General features: G+C 40.1%; 1 protein-coding gene across 1 annotated transcript; it reads left to right on the forward strand.

Moving 5' to 3' along the window:
• The first annotated feature begins 766 nt into the window (after nt 1-766).
• Nucleotides 767-8,378, forward strand: PTGS2 (prostaglandin-endoperoxide synthase 2). The gene is made up of 10 exons (XM_055419086.2): nt 767-932; nt 1,992-2,108; nt 2,221-2,364; nt 3,036-3,179; nt 3,827-4,008; nt 4,599-4,682; nt 4,794-5,040; nt 5,321-5,607; nt 6,105-6,252; nt 6,397-8,378. Exons 1-10 carry the CDS (start codon nt 881-883, stop codon nt 6,804-6,806), a joined length of 1,815 nt encoding a protein of 604 aa, XP_055275061.1. The 5' UTR covers nt 767-880; the 3' UTR covers nt 6,807-8,378.
• Nucleotides 8,379-26,994: the final 18,616 nt, after the last annotated feature.

Genomic DNA, 26,994 nt, shown 5'->3' on the forward strand with positions numbered 1-26,994 from the left:
GGTGGTGGCATGAACAGTATTTTTTATGTTGAGAACAACTTAGCTCGAAAAAGAACCAACAGGTACGTATACACTGACTACAGTTACTACAATTCATTCGGTCAAGTAAAAAAAAAATCCCCCCCCCCAAAAAAATTAAAGTTTTGTATGTGCGTACATCTACACGAGGTTAAGAGTAGTCACTGAAATCAGGACACATCTGAAATACATGACATGAGTAAAACATGTCAGCCTTTCTTGGCCCGATCCTCCCCAGCCTCTCCAGACTGTGACCTCTTCGGCCCCCAAAAGCCGAGGGACCAGACGAGGGGGGCGCGGGGCGGGGCGCGCGAGGGGATTCCCTGCGCTTCGGATCCCCCGATCGATTCCGGGAGAGGAAGCCCGGAGGCCGCCCGGAGACTCTCCCCCGGACCCCTCTCGGGAGCCTCGGCCCGCACCGCGACGGAAGGAAAGCAGTCTGGCGCGGAGCCCGGCGCCAGCGGCGGAGCAGCCGGCCGAGGGGCGCTGGGAGGGCGGAACTGGGAGGGGGCGATCCGCTTTGCAGCCACCTTAGGGGAGCCAAGCGCGACTCCCCAGGTTTCCGATTTTCTAGTTTGCGTAGCTAAAAAAAAAAAAAAAGAAGAAATCCTCCCCCCACCCGGGTCTTACGCAATTGTTTAAGTAGAAAGAGGGGGAAAAGTTTTGGAAGGGGGGGAGGAAAGGCGGAAAGAAACAGTCACGCCGTCACGTGGGCTATTTCACGCATAAAAGGAAGGTCCTCTCCGTTAGCTCCCAGTTGTCAAAGGACTCGCAGCGAGAGGACGCCCGAGCTCCGCACAGCGCCTCCTCTGGCCCCGCAGCCCGACGCCGCCGCCGTCCCCGCGCCCCGCCCGCAGCCGAGATGCTCGCCCGCGCCCTGCTGCTCTGCGCCGCCGTGGCGCTCTGCGGAGCAGGTGAGTGAGCCCCTGGCGCCCGAGCCCGGCGTTCCGCGGCTCCGTCCCCCCGGGCTGAGTTTCTGCTCAGACTTCCCCCGGGAACTCCAGGTATGCTAAATCCTGCCAGAATTCAGAGGCCGAGTCCGGACTGGACGGATAGCCCCGCTTTGCCCTCAGCTCTGATCTTCATGGGCCAGTTATTGCGCCCATCTTTTCTCATCTGCTAAATAGGAACGGGGATACTAATTTGCAGGTTGTCATTATAAGACAAGAAGATCTGATCAATATATGTGAGATGCTTTTGTATAGCACCTAACTGTTATTGAATGAAAATAATTGTATTATACAACTTCCCTAGTTAGTGCTTTCCCGTCCCAGGGAAGCCCAGATTGTTTAAGATAAATAGAATAGCTTAAAAGCAAGCAGTTTTTACTTTGCAAATTTCTCTATAGTTTGCTTTTGTCGTTTTTTTAAAATGTAAATTAAGTCATGCCACCTTAATACTGTAAATCGTTCAAAGATCTCCCCTGACACGTGGAATAAAACCCAAATTCCCATAAAACCCACAGGATCTGCCTTCACCTTTTCTGAACTTAGCTTCCACTCTCCCTCTCCTGCTGCCTCAGGGCCTTTGCAATTTTTTCCTCTCAACGTAGAATGTTCTTTCTCCAGATCTTTCTCCAGCTTTGTGACAGAGAAGAAAGAAGAAGGGAAAAAAGCAAAAACAAAAAAACCCAAAGTTTGATTAAAATACTAGATCTATTCACTTTAGTTTTGAAGTCCTACTTTGAGCCTCTTCTGAAGACTAATTTGAGCATCTAAAGTTTCTAAGAAAAATTTAGCAACATGATTTCTCTGGTGGAATATTCTGTTACCTTTATTTAGAAAAGGAACTTGGTATTCTACATTATAACCATTCTGTGAGGCAGGTTAAAAAAAAAAGTTTTCCCATGACTACCTGTATATTTCTTGAATTTTTTATTGTGAAGTTGACTCATAGTAAGTAAAGCAATTAAATGCTTAAGTCAAGATTGACACTGAAAAATTATTTATTCATTGTCTTTACTGTTTTTGTAGCAAATCCTTGCTGTTCCCATCCATGCCAGAATCGAGGTGTATGTATGAGTGTAGGATTTGACCAGTATAAATGTGACTGTACCCGAACAGGATTCTATGGTGAAAACTGCACTACACGTAAGTTTGTTGTTGAGTGCCCTCATTTGGAATGGGGTATATATACAGTTATCATTTTACAGAATTGTGTCTTATAATGTGTCCCGTTAATTTCTTTTTCCTCTCATTGCAGCTGAATTTCTGACGAGAATAAAATTACTCCTGAAACCCACTCCCAACACAGTGCACTACATACTTACCCACTTCAAGGGAGTCTGGAACATTGTCAATAAGATCTCCTTCCTGCGAAATATGATTATGAGATATGTGTTGACGTGTAAGTACAAATCACTTTCTAGGGTTCTCAGCTGCCTCAAAGAAAAATGTACTTTACAAATTTTAGATTTTTAAACTTAATCCAAAACATGTTTAAATATACCTTTTATTTGCCTACTATTTTAATGGCCAAAAATATTGACATCTGAATCCCTTGAAGTTTCTAAAGTTCTGTCTCACAGGCAGAATTCTACTTAAAATATTGCATACCTCTGTTGACCTTCACTGTTCTCGACAGTTTGTGAAGGAAGCGTGGTCCAGTTGTTTACTGAATGGCCATGGGGCACAATTGTACCCATTAAAATAAATGAATAATTTGGATTGGGGTTGGCAAGAAAATAACCTTTATTTCTAATGTGAGTGTCAAGCCCAGACATTTTGCTCATGGGCCTTTTGAAAAATAAGTGGATGGTTGTTTGAAAAAAATCAAAATGGCTAAACCAAAACATCTGTAAAGAATATATACTTTATCAAAGATGCCTTTTAACGCATCATTCTTTCCTCTTTTTTGAGCACCAGTAGCAGGCTTTAAAGTATGATTGCTTCAAAATAGAATATCTTTGTATTAATTAAATTTATTCTAGTGCCACTTTGTACATTATACAATAAAAATGAGCATTGATTTGCCTTGTGGATGCGAAAAAATAACATTTTTTTCCTCTAAAATTTCAGCAAGATCACATTTGATTGACAGTCCGCCAACTTATAATGTGCACTACAGCTATAAAAGCTGGGAAGCCTTTTCTAACCTGTCCTATTACACCAGAGCTCTTCCTCCGGTGCCTGATGACTGCCCAACACCCATGGGAGTGAAAGGTGAGTGAGAGGAGACAGAGTTGTATTAACTGTAACTGGGATTGGATTGATACCTAGAAAATTTGACCCCAAACTATGACTATTTGTTAATAAAACCATTTTTCCCTTCTTATGGATATCTGGATTATTTTTGAAATTGTGAGTCCCTGTAAACTATTCCATGGAAGCAAATAGGCATTTTGGTATGAAAAAGTGAAAATGTTAGTCGCTTAATCGTGTCCGACTCTTAGAGTCCCCATGGACTGTGACCAGCCAGGCTTCTATGTCCATGGAATTCTCCAGGCAAGAGTACTGGAGTGGGTTGCCATTCTTTTCTCCGGGGGATCTTCCTAACCTAGGCATCGAATCTGGGTCTTCTGCATTGCAGGCAGATTCTTTACCATCTGAGCCACCAGGGAGGCCCAGACATTTTGGCGTAATGTCATATGTTCTCAAATTCTTTCATTACAACTGAATTAATACTAAAGTAGATTATTCAGTAAGAGGTTGTTCCCCTATACCTTAGAACTTCTATTAATAATATTATGATCCTGTTCAAAGTTGTATTTTTCCTGTAAGTGAAGTAGACCCTGGTAAATTGACAGTTCACTCTCTGCTTCCTTAAATATATAGATGGGTTCTTATTTTGGCTTTCTCATTTTTTATAGGGAGGAAAGAGCTTCCTGATTCAAAAGAAGTTGTGAAAAAAGTACTTCTAAGAAGAAAGTTCATTCCTGATCCCCAGGGCACAAATATGATGTTTGCATTCTTTGCCCAGCACTTCACCCATCAGTTTTTCAAGACAGATTTTGAACGAGGACCAGCTTTCACTAAGGGAAAGAACCATGGGGTGAGACAGAGTTAAATGAGAATTTGTAGCAAATCAAGTTCTGTGTAAAAACCTGAATGGAGTTTCCATTTTATCTCACTGGTTGAGTAAAAAAATACACACACACATACTTACATACATATATACAAATTATTATTTGTAGTTTGACTCATATTTTTAGTTTAAAATATTAGATCTGCGAAAAAGTTGTCTTCAAAAAAATTTTGTTACCTTGATTGTGCTGCCTTAAATATAAGGTGAGATTTTTGCAGCAATATTATCTCTTGGGTTTCAGTGACATAGCTTCAGTTAATAAGTATTTTATATCAAAACATTTTCTGCTGCTTTTTAAAAGAAATATCATATAATTAGAGTGAAAATTTCTGATACAGGCTCCATATGAGACACTAATAGGAGACATTTAGATTTATAAGCTATGAGGTTATTTTTAATGGATAAACAATTTATTATTTTGTGGCTGTGAAAAAAAATGTTACTGAAAAATTTTAAAGCAAACTACATCATCACATTATTTAGTAATAAATACATCCTAGGCATTTTACGTAAGAACAACTTCAGTAGCAAATCAAAAATTTTCCATAATCTTCTAGGTGGACTTAAGTCACGTGTACGGTGAATCTTTAGAGAGACAGCATAAGCTGCGCCTTTTCAAGGATGGAAAAATGAAATATCAGGTTTGTTCCATTTAAATATTAAGAATTCATTACCACTCACCACCCACCTATGTTCCAAATCTCTAATGATGAAAATTTGTTTCTTACCTCTTCTTACTGATACTTTTTTAGATGATTAATGGAGAGATGTATCCTCCCACAGTCAAAGATACTCAGGTCGAAATGATCTACCCGCCTCATGTTCCTGAACACTTGAAGTTTGCTGTAGGCCAGGAAGTCTTTGGTCTGGTGCCTGGTCTGATGATGTATGCCACCATTTGGCTGCGGGAACACAACAGAGTGTGTGATGTGCTCAAACAAGAGCATCCAGAGTGGGGCGATGAACAGTTGTTCCAGACAAGCCGGCTAATCCTGATAGGTAAGCAGCAAGAGCAAATCACTTGAAGAAAACCCTCTTCCTCAAAGAAAACCAACTTGTCTCCTTTGGGAGGACTGTAATTCTGGGGGAGTGTCCTGCACGTACAGTCACCTGCTCCGCATTCATTCACTGCTTCAGGTGGATTGGTCAGACACCCACCTGTCGAAGGTGGAAAAGAAAGTCTAGATAGAAATGCCAAATGACCAGTTGCATTTCAGTTGCTTGAACATTTGTGAGCAGAAAGAATTTATGTTTTCAATTTTTTATTTTGTGCCTGTAGGAGAAACTATTAAGATTGTGATTGAAGACTACGTACAGCACTTGAGTGGCTATCACTTCAAACTGAAGTTTGACCCAGAGCTGCTTTTCAACCAACAGTTCCAGTACCAAAACCGTATTGCTGCTGAGTTTAACACGCTCTACCACTGGCATCCCCTTCTGCCTGACGTCTTTCGGATTGATGGCCAGGAGTACAACTATCAGCAGTTTATCTATAACAACTCTATCTTACTCGAACATGGTGTCACTCAGTTTGTTGAATCATTCACCAGGCAAACTGCTGGCAGGGTAAGCATTATTAGTGAAAAACAAAATAAAACAGAGGACTAGTCGGTAACTAGAATGTCTGCTGCAGGAAAGACTTTTCTTAAACTTACTGAAAGATTAATTATTGCTAGTAACCTTTCCTTGAAATAAGAAGGATATGTAATATATATATTTAAAATTATATGATTGTGATTATAATATAATGTTACCATTATAATCTAGATCATAGAAATAATCTATAAATATTCCAAACTTATAGTTTAGGTCTCCACTGGTAGCTTCAGTTTACCTACTTGGCACTTAAGGGATGTTTTTAAAATAGAAATCTTGGGAATTACCTTGTGGTGCAGTGGTTAGAATTTCTTGCTGTCACTGCTGAGGGGCTGGGTTCAGTCCCTGGTCAGGGAACTAAAATCCCACAGGCCACTTGGCATGGCCAAAAAAAGAAAAGAAAAAAAAATCTTACATATGCATAAAACTCAATTAATGTGTTCTACAATTTAATTCATATTCCATAGGTTGCTGGCGGTAGGAATCTTCCAGTCGCAGTAGAGAAAGTATCAAAGGCTTCAATTGACCAGAGCAGAGAGATGAAATACCAGTCTTTTAATGAGTATCGCAAACGTTTTCTGCTGAAGCCCTATGAATCATTTGAGGAACTTACAGGTGAGAAACAGTTTTTAAACTTCTTGAAAGAGTCAAGGGACAAATGGAAACAAGAGAGAAGTGGGAAGCAAATTGAGGGGTAAAACTCTTCATTTTGTCAAAAGTTTGACATTGGTTATATCTTTGTCCTTGTCAACCTCACAGGAGAGAAGGAAATGGCTGCAGAGTTAGAAGCGCTCTATGGAGACATAGATGCCATGGAGCTGTATCCCGCCCTTCTGGTAGAGAAGCCTCGTCCAGATGCCATCTTTGGGGAGACCATGGTAGAAGCTGGAGCACCATTCTCCCTGAAGGGACTTATGGGTAATCCTATATGTTCTCCTGAGTACTGGAAGCCTAGCACTTTTGGTGGAGAAGTAGGTTTCAAAATCATCAACACTGCCTCAATTCAGTCTCTCATCTGCAGTAACGTGAAAGGCTGTCCCTTTACCTCTTTCAGTGTTCAAGATGCACACCTCACCAAAACAGTCACCATTAATGCAAGCTCTTCCCACTCTGAACTAGATGATATCAACCCCACAGTCCTACTAAAGGAGCGTTCAACCGAACTGTAGAAGCCTAGTGATCATATTTATTTATTTATATGAACCGTTTCTTTTAACTTAATTATTTAATATTTATATGAAACTCCTTGTGTCGCTTAACATCTTCTGTTAAGGAGAAAAGGGGGTCATACTTGTGAAGATTTTCACGTTGATTTTAAAGATGTCGAAGTTTCTTCAAGTTAAAGGGGAAAGCAGTTCTCATTCTTCTGTACAATCCAATGGGAAATGAGTATGACATCTTTTTACTTGAATTTCAACTTATAATAAGAACAAAAGCTAAGTTTGAACATTTAAGTGCTGTTATAAGATGACAAAATGCTGCACATTTCGACACTATCGCTGTTTCCAAGGTGTCCCCTATGAGGCCTGAGAAACGGCTGTCTACTCACTGGTCCTTTTATGGTCTTCTTTTAGCCATTTTAGATCAATTTACTTCGTCTATTTTGTTTTCCTGGTTTTAAGGTCTGAGTATGTGTTTTTTGGACTCTGCCTGTACTTTCTTACCTGAACTTATGCAAGCTTTCAGGAAAACCTCAGCTCAGAACTACTACAAAAGACCTTTACAAAAAGGTATACATTCATTTTAAGTGAAAGGGAGAGAACTATACAAATAAACTATAACCTAATAAAGAGCCCAATACCTTAGAGCTGTAGGGGGTTCTTGACACCAAGGAAGTATTCCTATTCTAATTAATGTCTTTCCTCATTTAAAAGCAAATCATTGCTGAATAGTTCCCAGGAAGACAATGCTTCTTTTCCACATCTCATTGTCAGTTGACATTTTCTGGTACTGTATATTAATTTATGGAGGGCTATTATGTCTTCTTAGGATGACTATTATAAACTGGGTTTAAGGCTGCATGGTGTTCTTTTTTGGCATTATGTCGGAATCAATGGATCTTTTAGGATTACCTCTCCGAATTATTACTATAACATAAATGTTTGGATTAAGATTTGTGAAAACATGTTAGGAATCCAACTCTGGTATACTGAGACGTAGAGCTGGAATTTGTCTTGAAGATTTACCTATTCACCAGCCCACAGAGAACGTTGTCTCATTACCCTGGATGTACTACAACACTGGCAGTGTATACATTTTTGAAGGACTTGTGGATGTTTCATTAATTCATTCACCCCTAACTTTCTGGAGAAACATTCTTTACAAAGCACTGTGGGTCTTAATATTTTTAAATCATGCACTGAAAATCAGTATTTATGTAAATAATTGAAAAAGTATGCCTGTTAGGCAGAGGGAGAAAAATGAAATTTCATTAAAGAGAAATAACTCAGGGGAACTTTCAAGATTTTATGTTTAAATGATTTACGGTTAAGAAAGAGTCAATAGTAGAAGAGCTTGTATTAAAAAACTGTTACCTTCTTTGATTTAAAGAAAAAACTAATTTGTTAATATCTGAATGACTGAATCTGGGAATCTGGAATATGTGAGTGTTTTGGTGCCTCAGACTATGTATGATTAAATTAATTTATGTAAATTGTAAGTGTTGAAACAAATAGCTGTTTATTTTTGTATTATTTAAAAATTGAAAACCTCTTCTAAAATAAATTTTGACTGTTTCTGTATATCTTTGTCATGAGATGATTTCTCTAAAGCATTCTTCTCCTATTCCAAACCGGACTGGCCCTTAGTGAAATGGTTCTGCCATCCATCATATAGAGGTCTTAAGGTCACTATTTATAATCTCTTATACATGGAAACACTGTATTAGAAAATGGGTGCTTTGTCCTATAGAAGAGAGATAGCAACAAACTTATTTTCATTGCCTAATCTTAGAAGTAGGAAAATAAGTACACAAAAGGCAAAGAATAAGGCAAAGCTGCTAAGGAGGTACAGAATTTAAAAGGAAGCTGAAAGAAGGAGAGATTAAGTTCAGTTGGGTGAATCATTGATACCAGGTTCATTGGCCCTGTCATTCCCTACTCTTGACATCTTGGTAATTTCAATATCCACGTGGGCTGCATATTTAACATCCTGCCTGGGGTATCTTGTCTTCTATTCTAGTGTTGCCTTCTTCCATATTTCCTATGATCATCCAGAGCTTGATCTCATCATTAATTACTCTACCATTTCCAAAATCTTCATTTCAATCATCTTTTACTACCAATACTTGCAGCTCACATATTTTGGTACTCATGCTCTAACATCTAACTTCAGCTTCACTGAATCTATTGATTCACCAAAACTTATCACCTCCTATCTCCTCATTTCCTTCCTTATGCATCTAACTCAGATGCCATTGTCCATCTTGAGACTCATTCCCTCATTTCTTGGTCTGCTCTCCATTGTATGTAACTGACACAACTTAACTTCAGCCATAAACAGATTATTTGACTTCTCAGTAGCATTCAACACAAATGTCTATAGCAACTTTACTGAAAGATTTTTTTTTTTTATTGGCTTCATGGTTTGATACTCTACTCATCTTTCTCCCCTTCCATAAAGAGTTACTGTTAGGTAGTTTATTTTTAAAGCTCTTCATACATTGTGTGTGGTGTGTGTGTGTGCTCAGTCACTCAGCTGTGTCTGATTCTTTGCAACCCCATGAACAGTAGCCCTCCAGGCTCCTCTGTCCATGGGATTTCCCAGGCAACAATATTGGAGTGAGTTGCCATCTCCTCCTCCAAGGGATCTTCCTGACCAGGGATTGAACCTTCATCTCCTGCATTGGCTGGTGGATTCTTTACCTCTGAGCCACCTGGGAAACCCTCATCATCACTATAAATTGTCCTGATTTCTTTTTCTCTTCTTTATCTATACTCTTCCAGGTTAATCCCATCCAAGTTTATAAACTGATACTAATTAATCACTCTCAGATTTGTTTCTGGAACCAACTTCTGTCAATTAACAACTCAAATTCATATATTTAGTGGCTTATTTTATATCTCTGCCCTTTCAGCACCACATATTACATATTACATACTCATAATAATAATCATTCAATATTAAAGACACCACTATTGCCTAATTTTTAAGCAAAAGCATCTCTTTCCTTTACACTCATAGCCAGTCCAGCAGCAATTCTGTTGACTATATTCCCACACACAAATCTTAAATTTGTCACTTTCCATCCAACTCCATGGCAATCAACTTAATCAATGTAGTAGTCTCTTAATTGGTGTTCTCCATTGTTGCCACTTTCCAAAAATCACTGTCATAGCAATGACAGTGATCATTTTCAGACATAAATCATATTGTGCCACTTCCCTTATTTGAAGTCTTCTCAACTCAGTTCAGTTCAGTCACTCAGTCATGTCCAATTCTTTGTGACCCCATTTTCAGCACGCCAGGCTTCCCTGTGCATCACCAACTCTCGGAGCTTACTGAAACTCATGTCCATTGAGTCAGTGATGCTATCCAACCATCTCATCCTCCATTGTCCCCTTCTCCTCCTGCCTTCAATCTTTCCCAGCATCAGGGTCTTTTCTAACGAGTCAGTTCTTTGCATCAGGTGGCCAAAGTATTGGAGCTTCAGCTTCAACATCAGCATCTGTCCTTCCAATGAATATTCAGGACTGATTTCCTTTAGGATTGACTGGTTGGATCTCTTTGCAGTCCAAGGGACTCTCAAGAGTCTTCTCCAAAATATATGCTTCAAAAGCATCAATTCTTTGGTGCTCAGCTTTCTTTATAGTCCAACTCTCACATCCATACATGACTACTGGAAAAACCATAGCTTTGACTAGACAGACCTTTGTTGGCAAAGTAATGTCTCTGACTTATAATATTTTGTCTAGGTTGATCATAGCTCTTCTTCCAAAGAAATCTTCTGGTGATTTCTTATTCCACAATGGATAAATATAAATTCCTTAACCTGTCCTATGAGACTTAGTGATCTATCCCTGCCTACATCGGTCACATCTACTACAATTCCCCACCCTCGTTCACTTTGGAAAATAGCTTTGGAGTTCCTTCTAAAACAAAAAATTGATTTACAATATGTATTAGCTTTATATTTAAGCTGTTAACAAATTACCACAAACTTACTATCTGAAAACAACACAAATTTATTACCTATAGTTCCGGAGGTCAGAAGTAAGAACAGATCTTATGAGTTAAAATCAAACTGTGAGCAGCACTGTGTTTCTTCTGGAAGCTCCAGGGAAGAAGTTATTCCTCACCTTTTCCAGCTTCTAGAAGCCACCTGCAATTCCTTGGCTCATGTCTCTTCATCTGCAAAGCCAGCAGGGTAGTATCTTCAAATATTTGTGAATCTGACCTTTTTGCCTCTTTCTCATTAAGGTCCTTTTGACTGTTTTGAGCCCATGAAGAGAAATTCTCCTCTCCTCAAGATCCTCAATATATATATACATATACAAAGTCTCTGTCACCACATAAGGCAACATATTCACAGATACTAAGGATTGGGCCTGGACATCTTCGGAGGGCCATTATTTTTCCTACCATATCATATAATCTAGCCAATGATCTCTTGGGTATTTACACTAAAAAAATAAAACTTATATTCATGCAAAAATCTGTTCAACACAAAAATAGCCAAAAGCTGGAAATTATCCAAGTGTCCTTTAATAGGTTAATGGGTAAATAAAATGTGGCAAACTGGGGTGTATCTATACCATGGAGTACTACACAAAACAAACAAATGAAACTATTGATACACATAATAAATTGGATGGAACTCAAGGGAATTATGCTGAATGTAAAAAGAACCAATCTTTAAGTTACCTATGGTATGAGTCTATTTATATAACATTTTTTAACTAACAAAAGTATCCGTTCCATCGCTCAGTCATGTCTGACTCTTTGCGACCCCGTGGACTGTAGCCTACCAGGCTTCTCTGTCTATGGGATTCTCCAGGCAAGAATACTGGAGTGGGTTACCGTTTCCTTCTCCAGGGGATCTTCCCAACTCAGGGATCGAACCCAGGTCTCCCGCATTGGAGGCAGACGCTTTAACCTCTGAGCCACCAGGGAAGCCCACGGATGGAGAATTGATTAGTTGTTACCAGATTAGGGATGGTGGGATGGATAGCTGTAGCTATAAAGGGGTAGCATGAAAGCTTTGTTCTGAATAAATGAAACTCTCATAAATTATTGATGACAGTGTAAAAGATCATAGCCATTTTGGAAGCCACTCTGGCAGTTTATATAAAGTTAAACATACCCTTCAGTTCAGTTCAGTTCAGTCACTCAGTGATGTCCGACTCTTTGCCACCCCATGAACCGCAGCACATTGGGCCTCCCTGACCATCACCAACTCCCGGAGTTTACCCAAACCCATATCCATTGAGTCGGCGATGCCATCCAACCATCTCATCCTCTGTCGCCCCCTTCTCCTCCTGCTCTCAATCTTTCCCAGCATCCGAGTCTTTTCCAATGAGTCAGTTCTTCACATCAGGTGGCCAAAGTATTGGAGTTTCAGCTTTAGCATCAGTCCTTCCAATGAACACCCAGGACTGATCTCCTTTAGAATGGACTGGTTGGATCTCCTTACAGTCCAAGGGACTCTCAAGAGTCTTCTCCAGCACCACAGTTCAAAAGCATCAATTCTTTGGCATGATCCAGCAATTCTACTTCCAGCTACTTACCTAAGAAAATGAATACATGTGTACATAGAGACTTAAGACTGTCCATGGCCAATCTTCCAAAAAATTGCAGCGGGTGGAAAGCTCCCAAACTCATTTTACAAGGCCACCACCACCCTGATACCAGAATAAGAAAAAGACACGACACACAAGAATTACAGACCAATATCAATCTTGAACATATTTTCAAAATTCCTCAGCAAAATTCCAGCAGACAGAATCCAACAACACATTAAAACAATCATACACTAGGATCAAGTGGAGTTTATCCCAGGGATGCAAGAATCTTCAATATATGCAAGTCAATCAATGTGATACACCAAATTAACAAACTGAAAGATTAAAAACCATATGATCATCTCCATACATATAGAGAAAGCTTTTGACAAAGTCAACACCCATTTATGATAAAAAAAAACTCTCCAGAAAATGGGCATATAAGGAACCTACCTCAACATATTAAAGCCCATATACGACAAACCCATAGCAAACATTGTTTTCAATGGTGAAAAAATGAAAGCATTTACTCTAAGATCAGGAACAAGACAAGGGTGCCCACTCTCACCACTATTATTCAATATAGTTTTGGAAGTCCTAGCCATGACAATCAGAGAAGAAAAAGAAATACAAGGAATCCGGATTGGAAAAGAAGTAAAACTCTCACTGTTTGTAGATGACATGATGTTATACATAAAAAACCCTTAAGATGCCACCAGAAAATTACTAGAACTAATCAATGAATTAGTAAAGTTGCAGGATACAAAATTAATACGCAGAAATCCCTTGCATTCCTATACATGACAAATGAAAAATCAGAAAGAGAAATTAAGGAAACAATTCCATTCAACATTGTAACAAAAAGAATAAAGTACCTAGGAATAAATCTACCTAAAGAGACAAAAGATCTGTATGCAGAAAACTATGCATGCATGCATGTTAAGTCACTTCAGGCGTGTGTGAGTCTTTGCAACTATGGACTGTAGCCTGCCAGGCTCCTCTGTCCATGGGATTCTCCAAGCAAGAATACTGGAATGGGTTCCCATTTCCTTCTCTAGGGGATCTTCCCGACCTAGGAATCAAACCCTGGTCTCCTGCATTGCAGACATATTCTTTACTGACTGAGCTATGAGGGAAGCCCTAAAGACAGTATGGTACTGGCACAAAAACAGAAATATAGACCAATGGAACAAGATAGAAAGCTTGAGATAAACCTACACACCTATAGGCACCTTATCTTGGACAAAGCAGGCAAGAATATACAACCCTTTCAATAACTGGTGGTGGGAAAACTGGACAGTTACATATAGAATGAAATCAGAATACTTCCTAACAACATATACAAAAATAAACTCAAAATGGATTAAATACAAATGTAAGGCCAGAAACTAAAAAAACTCGAAGAAAAGAGGCAGAACACTCTTTGACATAAATTGCAGCAAGATTCTCTCACCCACTTCCCAGAGTAATGAAAATAAAAACAAAAACAAATGGGACCTAGTTAAAAGTTAAGCTTTTTCACAGCAAAGGAAACTATAAACAAGAAGAAAAGATAACCATTAAAATGGGAGTAAATAATTGCAAATGAAGCAATGATAAAGGATTAACCTTTAAAATATATAAGCAGCTCATACAGTTCAATATCAGAAAAACAAACAATCCAGTCAAAAAATGGGCAGAAGACCTGAACAAAGTGATACAGTTTATATATATATATATATAACAAATTAACAAAAGCAGTTCCCGTCTTTTGATGGGGTGCTCATGGTTTATAACATAAATGGCATTACTTTGAGAGAGGGATAACTTAGGTATGGTATTGGGTTTTTTTTCTTTTTGCAGCCTGAGGCAGTTGTAAAATAACTTAATGTAGCATTTTACAACTGTGTATTCTATAGTATTTTTTCATTTGGTGAAATTTTAACTGCTAATGTTTTTGGCATTGTGCTTTGTACCATTTATTAAATAAAAATTAAATTTAAAAAAAATGGGCAGAAGACCTGAACAGACATTTCTCCAAAGAAGACGTACAGACGACCGATATACACATGAAAAGATGCTCAACATCTCTCATTATTCAGTTCAGTTCAGTTCAGGTCAGTCGCTCAGTCGTGTCCGACTCTCCGCGACCCCATGAATCACAGCACGCCAGGCCTCCCTGTCCATCACCAATTCCTGGAGTTCACTCAAACTCATGTGCATTGAGTCGGTGATGCCATCCAGCCATCTCATTCTCTGTCGTCCCCTTTTCCTCCTGCCTCCAATCCCTCCCAGCATCAGAGTCTTTTCCAATGAGTCAACTCTTCGCATGAGGTGGCCAAAGTATTGGAGTTTCAGCTTTAGCATCAGTCCTTCCAATGAACACCCAGGATTGATCTCCTTTACAATGGAGTGGTTGGATCTCCTTGCAGTCCAAGGGACTCTCAAGAGTCTTCTTCAGCACCACAGTTCAAAAGCAGCAATTCTCCGGCAATCAGCTGTCCAACTGTCACATCCATACATGACCACAGGAAAAACCATAGCCTTGACTAGACGGACGTTTGTTGGCAAAGTAATGTCTCTGCTTTTTAATATGCTGCCTAGGGTGGTCATAACTTTCCTTCCAAGGAGTTCAGTTCAGTTCAGTCGCTCAGTCGTGTCCGACTCTCCGCGACCCCATGAATCACAGCACGCCAGGCCTCCCTGTCCATCACCAACTCCCGGAGTACACTCAAACTCATGTCCACAGAGTCGGTGATGCCATCCAGCCATCTCATTCTCCGTCGTCCCCTTCTCCTCCCGCCCCCAACCCTTCCCAGCATCAGAGACTTTTCCAGTGAGTCAACTCGTCGCATGAGGTGGCCAAAGTATTGGAGTTTCAGCTTTAGCATCAGTCCCTCCAATGAACATCCAGGATTGATCTCCTTTAGAATGGACTGGTTGGATCTCCTTGCAGTATAAGGGACTCTCAAGAGTCTTCTCCAACAGCTAGAGAAATGCAAATCAAAGCCATGATAAGGTATCACCTCATACCCGTCAGAATGCCTGTCATCATAAAATCTACACTTAATAAATTCTGGAGAGGATGTGGAGAAAAGAGAACCCTCTTGCACTGTTGGTGGAAATGTAAGTTGATACAGCCACTATGGAAAACAGTATGGAGATTCTTTAAAAAAAAACTAGGAATAAATCTACCAGATGACCCAACAATCCCACTACACCCTGCTGCTGCTGCTGCTGCTGCTAAGTCACTTCAGTAGTGTCCAACTCTGTGTGACCCCATAGACGGAAGCCCACCAGGCTCCCCCGTCCCTGGGATTCTCCAGGCAAGAACACTGGAGTGGGTTGCCATTTCCTTCTCCACTACACCCTGAGAAAACCACAATTCAAAAATACACCTGTACCCAATATTCGTTGCAGCAGCATTTACAATAGCCAGTACATGGAAGCAACCTAAATGTCCATCAACAGATGAATGTATAAAGAAGTTGTGGTACATATATACAAATGAATATTACCCAGCCATGAAAAGAAACAAATGCTAATGAGTTGTACTGAGGTGGATGAACCTGAAGCCTATTACACAGAGTGATAGAAGTCAAAAGAGATAAACAAATATTGTATATTAATTCATATATATATGGAACCTTGAAAAATGGTACTGATTAATCTATTTATAGGGAAGGGATGGAAATGTAGACATAGAGAAGGGACTTGTGGACACAATGGGCAAAGCAGAGGGTGGGATGAGTTGAGAAAGTAGCGTTAACATATACGCACTGCCATGAGTAGAATAGACAGCTGGTGGGAAGCTGCTATGTAACACAGGGAATCCAGCCTGGTGCTCTGTGACAACCTAGAGGAGTGGGATGGGGAGGGGGGTGGGAGGAAGGCTCAAGACAGGGGAGATATATATACATTCATTTATATATACATACATAGTTATGACGGATTCGTGTTGTTATACAGCAGAAACCAACACACCATTGTAAAGCAATTATCATCGAGTTAAATTTTAAATAAAGAAATAGAACAGATAACATAAAGAAGTACTTAAGATATAATTTACAGCATGATGGCCATAGTTGCCATACTGTATGATATATATGAAAGTTGTTAAGAAACGAATCCTAAGAATTCTCTTCAGGAAGCACCAGAGTCTGCTCTTCTGCATGGCAGTGGCAAAGAGTAAGTTTCAGATGGAAGCTTGGCCATAGTTTTGATTTTGATAGGGAAATTAAAATGAAGAAGACAGCAGGCCTATATATATGATTTCTGACCCTGCCTGGACTACATGAAAGTTGCTCAGACATGTCCGACTCTTTGTGACCCCATGGACTATACGGTCCATGGAATTCTCCAGGCCAGAATACTGGAGTGGGTAGCCTTTCCCTTCTCCAGGGGATCTTCCCAACCCAGGGATCGAACCCAGGTCTCCCACATTGCAGGCAGATTCTTTACCAGCTGAGCAATAAGGGAAACCCAGCCTGGACTACATACTTGCCTGCAAACACACCAATTGTTACCAGAAAGTCAAGAGGCACTTTAGGTAAGAGAGCAATTGGATTTTCTTGAGCCCTTAGAGGCCTGGCCAGGCCCCTGGGGTCCAGAAAATCTGGTGACTTTCATCCAGAAAATCCAGATGAAACAAATAGCTTTGTAGATGTTAAAAGAAAAATCAGAGCTGCATTTTTGCATGCAAACTGATGATTATCAGTTTGGAATTATAATCGAGAGCCCCAAAACTGAAATTTGAAGTCTCAACCATGGGGTGAATGCACAGCCTGGGACCTCTTCCCAGTTGGGAATCTAGATTGCTGTTAACAAGAGACTTCTCACTGCTATTTAAGTCTGGATGTTGCTCAGTCAAATTTGATGATGTATGTGCCACTACTTTTCTTTCTTCTATTTCTCTTCTTTTAATGACTGTATATTTAAATTAAATCAGTCAATCCTTTATTAAATATTGAAATTGTTCAAAACAAAACAAAAATCTTTTTTCTATCAAGAGACTTACCAGTGCTCAAACAACTGCTTTTTATTTTTCTTTTAGAGATATGAGGAAATAGCTAACAAAGAATGTCAGTGAAATGCAAATCTCGTATATTTGAATGCAGTTACTATCATATCTTTCAGTTTTCTTCTTATCAGGAGAATACTGATACCTTACTCTCCCTCTTTCCTGTTTTTTCCGTTCCGTTCCGTTCAGTCGCTCAGTCGTGTCCAACTCTTTGCGACCCCGTGGACTGTAGCCTACCAGGCTTCTCCGTCCATGGGTTTCTCCAGGCAAGAATACTGGAGTGGGTTACCATTTCCTTCTCCAGGGGATCTTCCCGACCCAGGGATCGAACCCGGGTCTTCCGCATTGGGGGCAGACGCTTTAACCTCTGAGCCACCAAGGTTGCATTATTTAAATGTAACTGTGTTGGATCCATTTGACTTCTCTCATGCAACTGAACAAAAGAACAAATTGAAACACACATGCACACATGATTAAGTCTTCAGAATCTGCCTTCTTCTATAAGGCTCAGCTCCATCACTCAAGGTAGGATACTACCTAATTTTTCTATTCCTCCTGCTAAAAACATGTGGACTAATCTTTATATTCTTAGATGTACAACACATTGTGATTGTGTGATTTTGATTGAATTTGTTGATTTTCCATTTATGTAGACTGTTTTTCTATGTGAATGAGAGTTCCTAGCCACTCTATTTGGATACAGAGTTTACCATGTGAGAGCTTAAGTAAAGATTCAGAATGGGCCATCTTATTCCTTATAAATGGAAATGTTCCTGGCATCTCATGGCCAATTATTGCATATAGAATTAAATACATATCACTTTCATGAAAGTAGCTTATTTAATAATCACAATAAAGAACAAGGAGATCCAACCAGTCCATTCTAAAGGAGATCAACCCTGGATGTTCATTGGAGGGACTGATGCTAAAGCTGAAACTGCAATACTTTGGCCACCTCATGCGACGAGTTGACTCACTGGAAAAGACTGTGATGCTGGGAAAGGTTGGGGGCGGGAGGAGAAGGGGACGACGGAGAATGAGATGGCTGGATGGCATCACCGACTCTGTGGACATGAATTTGAGTGTACTCCGGGGGTTGGTGATGGACAGGGAGGCCTGGCGTGCTGTGATTCATGGGGTCGCGGAGAGTCGGACACGACTGAGCGACTGAACTGAACTGAACTGAAAGCAAATCAATGAGAAATGAAAATAATTGCAATAAACTTCATGTGCTAAAGCTAGTATACTTTAATCATAAGAAAGCATTTGAAGATCTCAGTGAAAAGCAATTTTTTTTCTTTAATGTTTTTCTTTTTTTGACTGCACTGAACAGCTTGTGGGATTTTAGTTCCCTGACCAGGGATTAAACCTGGGCCCTCAATAGTGAAAGCAAAGAGTCCTAACCACTGGATCACCAGGGAATTCCTGAAAGGCAGTTTCTTCTAGATTAGGGGGCTTGCTGATAACCTGGTAATTAGGAAGAATAAGAAAATAGAAAAGTAAAGAAACACACATTTCAAAATTGAAATCTAAGTGAAATGTGATTGTTACATATTTTACATTATGTGAACAAACACTTTAGTAATCAAGAAACTGCTACTTATTTTTAAAATGGGTCCTTTTTTGTTCCTTTACTTTCCTTCATTCCATAGATATGGATATAGGTAGGGAATTCCCTGGCAATGCTGTGGTTAGGACCTCGAGCTCTCACTGCTGAGGGCCCAGGTCTGATACCCTATTCAGAGAAATAAGATCTCACAAGCTGTGTGGTGTGACCAAAAAAATATAGATAGATAGATAGATAGACAGTGTTGACAAATGTTATAACTTGCCTAATAATTATATTTTAACAACTTAATATCATAGACTTAGAATATTCAGAGCTGCTTTTTTTCCATAGTTGAAGTTTAAAAAATGATTTAAAAATTACAACTGTCCCCCAACTTGACCTCCAATTTCAGTGTATTTCTAAGGACTCAAGTTTTTGCAGGGCTTAGCCACAGTCTGGGTTTGAAGTAGAGGGAAGCAGTTTAAGATGAATACTAAACAGTTTGGAAAATCATTCTGTTTTTAAATTTTTAATCCAGACAAAAAGCACTACTTCTGCAGAGCCTCACTAAATACCGTTGGCATTCAAAAGTAATCAGATTACCCTCACTATAATAATTAAAGGCCTTAGATTAAGTAGAATTTCAGCATTTTACATTATGTTACTCAGAAAAATAAATGGCCAAGTTGCCTGTAAGATTAATCCATGAAGGAAATTCAGAAAATAGATTGCTTTTTGAGAAAATAACACAGGAGATTATCTTCAGTTTACTTCCCAACTTCCTTCCCAAATGACTCATCACTGAAACCAAACGGAAGTTTGAGATTTGAGTTGGTCATGTGTCTCAGCCTCTAGTGTTTTGATTTCTCTTGCTTCTGTGTCTTCGTTCAAGTGGACTCCGTCCAGATAGCAGGCACTTGCCATTTCATGTTCCTGATTGATCCTAACAGATGATGTGAAGCATCATGGTGTGACTCCCCCTGGTTATTACTCAATATCTGTTTAAGATGGCAACATTCACAAAACACAGGGTGGGGTATGTTTTACATGCTCTTGAAAAAGTGGAAAACATTATAATCTGAAAGACGCAAAGAAAAATGGCCAATGGATAAACAATCTTTCCTCAAACAAAACAATATTTAGAAATGATGCAAATGAAGAATGTTCCTTTCACCCACATCCTGAAATCTACCATGTATGTTTTTTGTAACATCATCATGGTATATACACATGTGTGAGAGATGGGAATACCAGACCACCTGACCTGCCTCTTGAGAAACCTGTATGCAGGTCAGGAAGCAACAGTCAGAGCTGTACATGGAACAACCAACTGGTTCCAAATAGGAAAAGGAGTGCGTCAAGGCTGTATATTGTCACCCTGCTTATTTAACTTATATGCAGAGTACATCATGAGGAACGCTGGGCTGGAAGAAGCACAAGCTGGAATCAAGATTGCTGGGAGAAATATCAATAATCTCAGATATGCAGATGACACTACCCTTATGGCAGAAAGTGAAGAGGAACTCAAAGGCCTCTTGATGAAAGTGAAAGAGGAGAGTGAAAAGGTTGGCTTGAAGCTCAACATTCAGAAAACAAAGATCATGGCATCTGGTCCCATCATTTCATGGGAAATAGATGGAAAAACAGTGGAAACAGTGTCAGACTTTATTTTTTTGGGCTCCAAAATCACTGCAGATGCTGAATTTAAATTAATTATTTAATTAATGAAATTAAAAGACGCTTACTCCTTGGAAGGAAAGTTATGACCAACCTTGATAATATATTAAAAAGCAGAGACATTACTTTGCCAACCAAGGTCCGTCTAGTCAAGGCTATGGTTTTTCTCGTGGTCATGTATGGATGTGAGAGTTGGACTGTGAAGAAAGCTGATCACCGAAGAATTGATGCTTTTGAACTGTGGTGTTGGAGAAGACTCTTGAGAGTCCCTTGTACCGCAAGGAGATCCAACCAGTCCATTCTAAGGGAGATCGATCCTGGGTGTTCACTGGAAGGACTGATGCTAAAGCTGAAACTGCAATACTTTGGCCACCTCATGCGACGAGTTGACTCACTGGAAAAGACTCTGATGCTGGGAAGGGTTGGGGGCGGGAGGAGAATGGGACGACCGAGAATGAGATGGCTGGATGGCATCACCGACTCTGTGGACATGAGTTTGAGCGAACTCCGGGAGTTGGTGATGGATAGGGAGGTCTGGCGTGCTGTGATTCATGGGGTCGCGGAGAGTCGGATACAACTGAGCGACTGAACTGAACTTAAATGTGTGTATCTTAGACTCAACATCACTATTTTGAAATATTTTAAATATTGAGTTACCTGAAATGCTCTTTAGAGTCAGAAGATGCCTCCTTCAGAGAGGAAAAGAGAGAACAAAAACATTTGAATGTTAGAAACAATGTAATTGTATTAAAAGCTCCAACTTTGAAGAGGCTGACACCAAATAGATTGATGTACACTCCCTTTTCTCATATTAACTCTCTTTATTCATCTAAAACATGATATATATTATAAATATTCTTAATAAGGTGAAGTCACATAAATAGGTTCATTTAGAAGATGACTTCCACTCTATGTTTAGAAATCTATAGCATCACTTGAAATAAAGTTATGTCCTTGGAAATTATAAAACAATTGTGAATTTCTAAGCTAAACTACTTAATTTAGGTGTTACAAGTCAAGAATGGGACTTTTCACATTCTTGAGGATATTAGCATGGCGGTGGATTTGCCAGATGCTTGAAGACAGGATGAGCTTGGGAGTTGGACAAATATGGGTTCTGATCCTCTCTAGCAGTGTGGTTAATAAGAGCCCCATATTCCTCATCATTCAAAGGTAAAATGGGAAGATTAATACCTACTGCATTCCTGGGGCTTCTCTGGTGGCTCAGACAGTAAAGAGTCTGCCTGCAATTCAGGAGACCTGAGTTCCATCCCTGGGCTGGGAAGATCCCTTGGAGAAGGAAATGGCAACCCACTCCAGTATCCTTGCCTGGAGAATTCCACAGACATGGGGACCCTAGAGGACTACAGTCCATGGGGTCGCAAAGGGTCAGAAATGACTGAGTGACTAACACATACACTTTATTCCTAGCTCAGGATTGACATACAATTCAAGGAAGCAAGTTTTATTTTTCTATTTCAAACCATAACTCAAGGCAAATTACTTTGTAGGTTTTCATATCTCTGAGTGAGTGAGTGAAAGTTACTCAGTCCTGTCCAAGTCTTTGGGACTCCATGGACTGTATAGTCCATGGAATTCTCTAGGCCAGGACTGAAGTGGGTAGCCTTTCCTTTCTCCAGGGGATCTTCGCAACCCAGGGATCGAACCCAGGTCTCCCGCATTACAGGCTGATTCTTTACCAGCTGAGCCACCAGGGAAGCCCAAGAAGACTGGAATGGGTAGCCAATCCCTTCTCCAGGGGATCTTCCTGACCCAGGAATCAAACTGGGATTTCCTGCCTTGCAGGTGGTTTCTTTACCAACTCAGCTATCAGGGACTCATATAATAAATATGTTGATAATAATACTGCATTGAAAAAAGTAACAGAGAAAGTGGAAATAACTTGATGTTCTAAAATTGGCTTTCTGTGACATCAAGAACTAGGAATCTCTCTGGACTTCATTTGCTTCAGTTATACTATAAGAAGTTTTAGAGAGAGCTACATAATTCCTCTTCTTATATATGACTACTAAATTAACTTAATATCCACACATTCTGTGGTAACTCAGTGTAGTTCTTTGCTTCTTTGGTTTACCCCTCAGCAAAGGTCTACCCTGTTATGCCATGATACAAAGCATTAATTAGGGCATTTAAAAAAAAAACTTTAATTCTGTTAGGCAGAATCATGTCCCCTACCCAAAGCTGTCCAGGTTCTAACTCATGGAATTTGTCATATATTATATAACAACATGGAATAAAAGCTGCAGAGAAAATTATTTTGCTAATCATCTGACCTTAAACTAAAGAGTTCATCCCGGATTACCCAATGTAATCATAAGACTAACTCAAAAGGTTCCTAAATACGAAAGAGGAAGACAGAAAGCTCATGGACAGGGCGATGCAATGTGAGAAAGACTTGACTGGCTATCAGTAGTTTCAAAGATGGAAGCGGCCAGGGAAGCAAGAATGTGAGCAGCCTCTAGGCGGTGGAAAAGGGCAAGAAAACGTGTACTCCCCTAGAGCTCCCACAAAGGAATGCACACCTCAATTTTAGCCAATGTGGCCAGTTTAGGACTTCTGAATTACAAAACTAAAAGATAATAAATTGTATTGCTAAGTTTAGGTGCGCTGTTAAAACAGCAATAGGAAACTAATACAGTAGCTAATGTGAGCAAGAGAAGAACACATTGGGAGTGATGAGACCAACCTCCTATAATGGCAAGTATGTGTAAATACTCAACACAGATACATGCAACAAATCATATAGTGTCTTTTGAGCTCTGTCTCCTTCTACTGCATGATAATGTTATAGTCCTTCTCAGACCTGTTTACAGCATTCCCAATAGACTGACAGGTGTATGTTTTTTGCTTCAGTGCCCTCATGTCTTGGATTTCCCTGGTGGTTCAGATGGTACAGAATCTGCCTGCAATGTGGGAGACGTAGGTTTGATCTCTGGGTTGGGAAGATCCCCTGGAGAAGGGAATGGCTACCCACTCCAGTGTTCTTACCTGGAGCATTAATTCCAAGGGCAGAGGAGCCTGGTGGGCTACAGTCATGGGGTCACAAAGAGCTGTACGTAACTGTGCAACTAACCCTTTTGCTTTTTTCCCTTGTGACATATTTCTCTTAGGTCTTGTCTTATGCATTTACCTTAAGTGTAGTCTCTTAAGCCCTAAAGTCATCACAGTATTTCTTCAGAGATTTTCCTTTTTCGAATTTTCTCTATAAATACTAGCTATAGAGTCATTCATTATCTTTCTTACCTGTGTGCTCACACTCTGCACGATTTCTCTTGGGCCCACTCTAGTCTATATTGCGTGTGGATTAGAGGCAGATTTAAAAGGAGAATGTGTAATTTTCTTCCTGGAATTAAAACTGAAAATGAAAGCCTCCACTTGCAAAATAAGTGGGCCATCACCAGAATTCTTTCTTTACCCAACACAATGTCACTTCAGAATAAGGAAAAAACAAAACTGGTCAGCTACTTCATGTCCAATACCCTACAGCTTTAATAAGATCTGGAAGGAGGAGACAAGTCAAATTGGGAGTTATCGTGGTATGGAGAAAAGAAAAAAATACTAGTTTTGGAGTCAGCAAAATTTGTATGTTCAACAATTATGTTCCTCTTCAGTTCTTCCTTATCATTTTTTCTCTCTTAGTAAGTTTTTATTACAGAATTGTGACATTCATTTTTTCATTCTTAGCATGAAGCTCACTACTGGGAAATACCCTTATTGGTTTTTGATTGAATGGATATACCTAATTTAGCACAGAAAGGAACTTCTGAGTGAGAAAACTGTCGCTCTGATAGGATAAGGAAACCACTGCTTAGTAGATGGATACTTTCGCTATCATAGATTATTTTAAGAATCTTATAAAAGCTAAGCACATAAACACAGTTCAGTTCAGTTCAGTTCAGTTCAGTTGCTCAGTCATGTCCGACTCTCCGCGACCCCAAGAATCACAGCATGCCAGGCCTCCCTGTCCATCACCAACTCCCGGAGTACACTCAAACTCATGTCCACAGAGTCGGTGATGCCATCCAGCCATCTCATTCTCGGTCGAGCCCTTCTCCTCCCGCCCCCAACCTTTACCAGCATCAGTCTTTTCCAGTGAGTCAACTCATCGCATGAGGTGGCCAAAGTATTGCAGTTTCAGCTTTAGCATCAGTCCTTCCAATGAACACCCAGGATCGATCTCCCTTAGAATGGACTGGTTGGATCTCCTTGCGGTACAAGGGACTCTCAAGAGTCTTCTCCAACACCACAATTCAAAGCATCAATTCTTCGGTGATCAGCTTTCTTCACAGTCCAACTATCACATCCATACATGACCACAGGAAAAACCATAGCCTTGGCTACACAGACCTTGGTTGGCAAAGTAATGTCTCTGCTTTTTAATATATTATCAAGGTTGGTCATAACTTCCCTTCCAAGGAGTAAGCGTCTTTTAATTTCATGACTGCAATCAGCATCTGCAGTGATTTTGGAGCCCCCAAAAATAAAGTCTGACACTGTTCCCACTGTTTTTCCATCTATTTCCCATGAAGTGATGGGACCAGATGCCATGATCTTCGTTTTCTGAATGTTGAGCTTCAAGCCAACCTTTTCACTCTCCTCTTTCACTTTCATCAAGAGGCCTTTGAGTTCCTCTTCACTTTCTGCCATAAGGGTAGTGTCATCAGCATATCTGAGATTATTGATATTTCTGCCAGCAATCTTGATTCCAGCTTGTGCTTCTTCCAGCCCAGCGTTCCTCATGCTGTACTCTGCATATAAGTTAAATAAGCAAGGTGACAATATACAGCCTTGACGCACTCATTTTCCTATCTGGAACCAGTCTCTTGTTCCATGTACAGTTCTGACTGTTGCTTCCTGACCTTCATATAGGTTTCTCAAGAGGCAGGTCAGGTGGTCTGGGATTCCCATCTCTTTCAGAATTTTCCACAGTTTATTGTGATCCACACAGTCAAAGGCTTTGGCATAGTCAATAAAGCAGAAATAGATGCTCTTCTGGAACTCTCTTGCTTTCTCCATAATCCAGCGGATGTTGGCAATTTGATCTCTGGTGCCTCTGCCTTTTCTAAAACCTGCTTGAACATCTGGGATTTCACGGTTCACATATTGCTGAAGCCTGACTTGGAGAATTTTGAGCATGACTTTACTAGCGTGTGCGATGAGTGCAATTGTGCGGTAGTTTGAGCATTCTTTGGCATTGCCTTTCTTTGGAATTGGAATGAAGACTGACCTTTCCAGTCCTGTGGCCACTGCTGAGTTGTCCAAATTTGCTGGCATATTGAGTGCAGCACTTTCACAGCATCATCTTTCAAGATTTGAAATAGCTCAACTGGAATTCCATCACCACCACTAGCTTTGTTCGTAGTGATGCTTTCTAAGCCCCACTTGACTTCACATTCCAAGATGTCTGGCTCTAGGTCAGTGATCACATTATCGTGACTATCTTGGTCGTGAAGATCTTTTTTGTACAGTTCTTCTGTGTATTCTTGCCACCTCTTCTTAATATCTTCTGCTTCTGTTAGGTCCATACCATTTCTGTCCTTTATCGAGCCCATCTTTGCATGAAATGTTCCCTTGGAATCTCTAATTTTCTTGAAGAGATCTCTTGTTTTTCCTTTTCTATTGTTTTCCTCTATTTCTTGGCACTGATCACTGAGGAAGGTTTTCCTATCTCTCCTTGCTATTCTTTGGAACTCTGCATTCAGATGCTTATATCTTTCCTTTTCTCCTTTGCTTTTCGCTTCTCTTCTTTTCACAGCTATCTGTAAGGCCTCCTCAGACAGCCATTTTGCTTTTTTGCATGTCTTTTCCATGGGGATGGTCTTGGTCCCTGTCTCCTGTACAATGTCACGAACCTCCATCCAGAGTTCATCAGGTACTCTATCTATCAGATCTAGTCCCTTAAATCTATTCCTCACTTCCACTGTATAATCATAAGGGATTTGATTGAGGTCTTATCTGAATGGTCTAGTGGTTTTCCCTACTTTCTTCAATTTAAGTCTGAATTTGGCAATAAGGAGTTCATGATCTGAGCCACAGTCAGCTCCTGGTCTTGTTTTTGCTAACTGTATACAGCTTCTCCATCTTTGGCTGCAAAGAATATAATCAATCTGATTTCGGTGTTGACCATCTGGTGATGTCCATGTGTAGGGTCTTCTCTTGTGTTGTTGGAAGAGGGTGTTTGCTATGACCAGTGCATTCTCTTGACAAAACTCTATTAGCCTTTGCCCTGCTTCATTCCGTGCTCCAAGGCCAAATTTGCCTGTTACTCCAGGTGTTTCTTGACTTCCTACTTTGGCATTCCAGTCCCCTATAATGAAAAGGACATCTTTTTTGGGTGTTAGTTCTAAAAGGTCTTGTAAGTCTTCATAGAACCGTTCAACTTCGGCTTCTTC

Source organism: Moschus berezovskii, chromosome 17 (assembly GCF_049115385.1).
Source record: "Moschus berezovskii isolate FMDL1 chromosome 17, NW_MosBer_1.0, whole genome shotgun sequence".
Lineage (NCBI taxonomy): Eukaryota > Metazoa > Chordata > Mammalia > Artiodactyla > Moschidae > Moschus > Moschus berezovskii.